The 4051-nt window shown below is 35.7% G+C and overlaps 1 protein-coding gene across 1 annotated transcript; it reads right to left on the bottom strand.

Annotated features, from left to right (window-relative positions):
- Nucleotides 1-506: 506 nt before the first annotated feature.
- On the bottom strand, nt 507-1223 carry LOC129570969 (serine protease 3-like; the record flags this gene model as incomplete). Its single annotated transcript, XM_055450693.1, has 2 exons — nt 507-539; nt 850-1223. Coding segments are annotated over 2 exons (407 nt in total), but the record flags the coding sequence as incomplete, so codon positions are not given.
- Nucleotides 1224-4051: the final 2828 nt, after the last annotated feature.

Below are 4051 nucleotides of genomic sequence, written 5' to 3'. Positions count from 1 at the left end.
ACAATTTATGGTCATGCCCACGAGTTTGTTATTCTTTTTCGAAATCATTGGACCTCCAAACGTAGACGGAATTCCCATGCTTTCATCTAAAGTGTAACACATCAAATGATTTGCATCAAATACAGCGCCCAATGTCGGTTTGCATTTGGCGCCATCCAAATACTTTGTATCATAACGCCTCGTTCTCATTGTTCCATCCAATATCACATCACCATAAACAGTGACCATTTCGGACGGGTCATTCATTTTGTAATCTTTGTCCACCAAATCGATGCTGCCGACGTTATCGTTGAACTCCAACGGTTCTTTAAGTGTAATCTTGGCAATGTCAAATACGAGCCCCGACAATGAGTATTCCTCATGAATTTCTATGTGGTCTTTAGTGACTTTAAGTTCTGTCGCATTTCTTGATAGTTTATTAACAGTTACGTAGACATATGGGGCGCCGAGCACACTATGCGCACATGTCAAAATCTCCGTTTTTGACAAAATGATTGCATTAAATTCTAGTTGGGAAGTTTCGTTAGCATCGGCAAAATCTTTTTTGAAAAGAGTAAGAAATTCTGTAATAGAAAAACATCTTCGAATGAATATTTATGTTTATGAATCATGAAAAATCTCCACTTTTGCCTCTCCTCTATTTAAAATTTAAAAAAGTGACGTTAAAAACGGTTTGATTTAGTTCGAATTTCGAATGCACACTTACTTGCCGGTACCTTTATATCAGCTATAAATTTAGCTTCGTTAGGTGTAAGCGGAGGTGGAATTGGTTTCACACTCTGAAATTAATGCAAAAAATGATTTTGTCCGCGTGTTGAGAATAAAAATTGGGGCATTGTGATTAGATACCTTTGGGTCATGAATAAAATCAAGAAATAGATTAATTGGAAGGAACGATCCGCGGCCACTTGTTGTGCCATAACCCGTAGTTATGCCCACGATTTTGCCATTTGTTTTTGAAACGACTGGTCCACCCGAATCGCCAGGTGTAATAATTTTGCCATCATTCGTAGCTTCACCAGTTGTTAAGTACAAAACCTGACTTGGCTTAAATGTGTTGGCTCGTTCGACATCAGACATATAGTTCGCATCGCAACGCCTCAATATCGATGGTCCGGTGTTGTTCAACACGCCATACCCATAGACAGTGACCACTTCTGATGGGTCATTCAATTTGTAATCCTTATCAACGAGTTCAATACTGCCAACGGTATCGCTGAATTCTAACGGCGTTTTCAGTGTAATTTTGGCAATATCAAATGCACCAAAAATTGAATGACTATAATGAGGGTGCCATGCAATGTTCTCTTTTTCGACTTTGATTTTAATTTTCTGGTTTGCATCTGATACAACTTTCGTACCAGCCACCACATAAACATATGGGGCGTCATCCACACAATGGGCATTCGTGATAATTTCCGTTTTCGACAGAATAAATGCACCTACGCGTAATTTTTCTATTGGCATCATTTGGATGGTCTTTGTATTCACGCAAATATTTTGTAATAAAATCGTTTCATTCTCGGTAAAAGCAATAATATTTGAAGAAAAAATGAACACACACACAAAATTGCTAGGGGGAAACCGCGAATTCTTCATCTAAAGGATGTTTCAATAGCGACGCACAAAAGTAACCCTATCGTAAATCATGACAGGCTACCCGATCTGTCAAACTAATAATACGTCAAAATTATTTGTCAAACTTTACCATTTTGTGCCATGAAGAGATATTTCAAAAAGCAACGAGTTCAAATTGTGAAATCCAATCACGAAAATAGGTCCATTTTTGAATTTACCAAAAATCAAAATGTCATGTGAGAATCTTGCGTTTTACCTCTCGAAATCCAATTTTTCACGTTTTATTTATTTTTAACAGTTTTTATCTCAACTTGAGCCAAAAGTTCGCCCCAACAACCAGAGCAGAATTCCGCACCGTTTTCGAGATGTAGCCAATAGGCCGTTTTTGGCCATCATGGCCAACTTTGGCCAATTTTGCAAAAATTGCTGTGACAATTATTGATTTTTATACTTTAAAATGACAGCTAGGCGCACTGATTGTATAGACAACTCCATTCAACAATGATATGACTTTAAAAAATCGTTAAAAAACAATTTAATCAGAATCGAGCTTCAGAAATGTCATATATTTTGGGCGCCAAATGCGTAGGTTGGTCACTCAATCCTCAAATATATCAAAACTGGACCATTGTTTTTACTGTTCTGTGAAAGATATGTTTAGTACCGTAGCTGAGTTTTGAGATGTGTAAACCAAGATTTATTGGTTTCAATAAAATTAATTGATACGTTTTTACAAAAATGAAAGTGAAAGAACGTGTGAAGGCTTTATACCATTTGTGCTTTTTGCAATAATATGGAGCCGCAATGATTATTTATCAATTAATAGTACTGAAGTACAGTGTATTTGAGTCAATACCTTCTCTACTACTGCTTGAAAGCACAATGGTATAAAAATCTGCAAGAATTTACGCCTCGTTCTTTGGCCTCTAAAGAGGCCACTAATCAAATGCGCCACACAGACTTTTTTCACCATACTCAGTCCAAAACATAAATAGCAAGGACCAAACTACAATATAGAATAGAGATTTCGGAAAAAAAAATTAAATTTGTTTGTTTTATTTATCAATACTTTTGTGCGTCGCTATTGAAGCACCCTTTACAAAATTCGTTTCTATCATTCAGTTTTAATACCATCTGTATGTTGACTCAAATATTTGACTAAATCTATGATCCACTATGAACGATACATTTGACCACCACAATGTGATGAATTTTCTGACAGTTAACCGACAACGCACAATTGAAAGTTATCATTTACAGTGAAACGTTTCTGGAGAAAGTTCCAAAAATGTCACAGTTGTAAATAATATATTGTTTGAAAAAAATTATAAAATCTAGCATTATTTTCAATTTTCTGAAGCGTGGTCAGCCCCCAGCAAAATTGATAGAATATTTGAATTTTTCAGACAAAAATTCACACGAAGAAAAAAGAAAATGATTCTAAATCAGACTTACTTGCATGGATTCCAGCATGGATTCCGGGGGCATGGATTCCAGCTACAAACTTTGCCTGTGACATGTTTTCAATCACTTCGCCCTTAAGAAGAGCTTGCGAGAAAAAGCCATCTGTTCATTAGAAAAGAAGTTGACATTTCGAATTGAATATTATAAAAGTCTGAAAAAATCTTTTGGAATCATAAAAAGCTAGTTCGAAAACCAAAAATGTCTTACGTTTTCCTTGAAGTTCCTAAAAAAAGAAATTTCGTGTTGATTTTCATTTCTACAGAAATATAGTATTTTATTGGATAAAAGTGAAAATGATAAAGGAAAAGAAAGAACTTACCGAAAATTCTACGATGAATAGCACCGAAAACAAACCGTGTAGTAGATTCATTTTAATTTGCCAACCAAACAGAGTTTTAACCTGTTGCACAATGATAGTAGAAAACCGTCTTGTACTTCTTTAGAAGATCCTTTGAATTCGTTTGGTCTTCCCCGTGCGGTGCTGCCTCTTTTATACCATTCATCTACTAATATCTGCCACGTGCCATGCAATCAATAATTGATGAATTGTGGTATTTTCCAGTTATGGAATATATGAATTGAGGTCGACTAGCACTATGCAGCAAATTTCGAAAACGAAATTCCCCCAAAAAGAGTAGACTCATTTCCAAGGTTTTTTGGCCCACTTAATCCAAATCTGATACGGAAACCGCAATGAACGTATCTTAAAAACTAGACGTGCCAGGACAACGTAACGCCAGATTTGGATTAAGAGGAGCCAAAAAATAAGTTCCCTTCTCTGTGTTTGTTTCTTGTTGTTGCATAGTGTAATCATATTCAGACACTAAATGAAGCTCAATAACAAATTCCTCTGATGGATACGTGTAGCTGATACAATTTGTGGACATTGATAGAAAAAAATGGAACACGTTCGAAAACATTTTAAATTCAGATGTAACTGGTTCGTAATTTGGTTTTTTTCGGCTGTTTCTAATTGTTTTAACACTTACACATTGTTTTTTGTGTACAT

Source organism: Sitodiplosis mosellana, unplaced genomic scaffold, assembly GCF_009176505.1.
Source record: "Sitodiplosis mosellana isolate CC-2019 unplaced genomic scaffold, AAFC_SMos_1.0 Smas_scaffold_845, whole genome shotgun sequence".
Classification (NCBI taxonomy): Eukaryota; Metazoa; Arthropoda; class Insecta; order Diptera; family Cecidomyiidae; genus Sitodiplosis; species Sitodiplosis mosellana.
The sequence above is the reverse complement of the archived record's forward strand: the minus strand, read 5'-3'. Positions and strand labels throughout refer to the sequence as shown.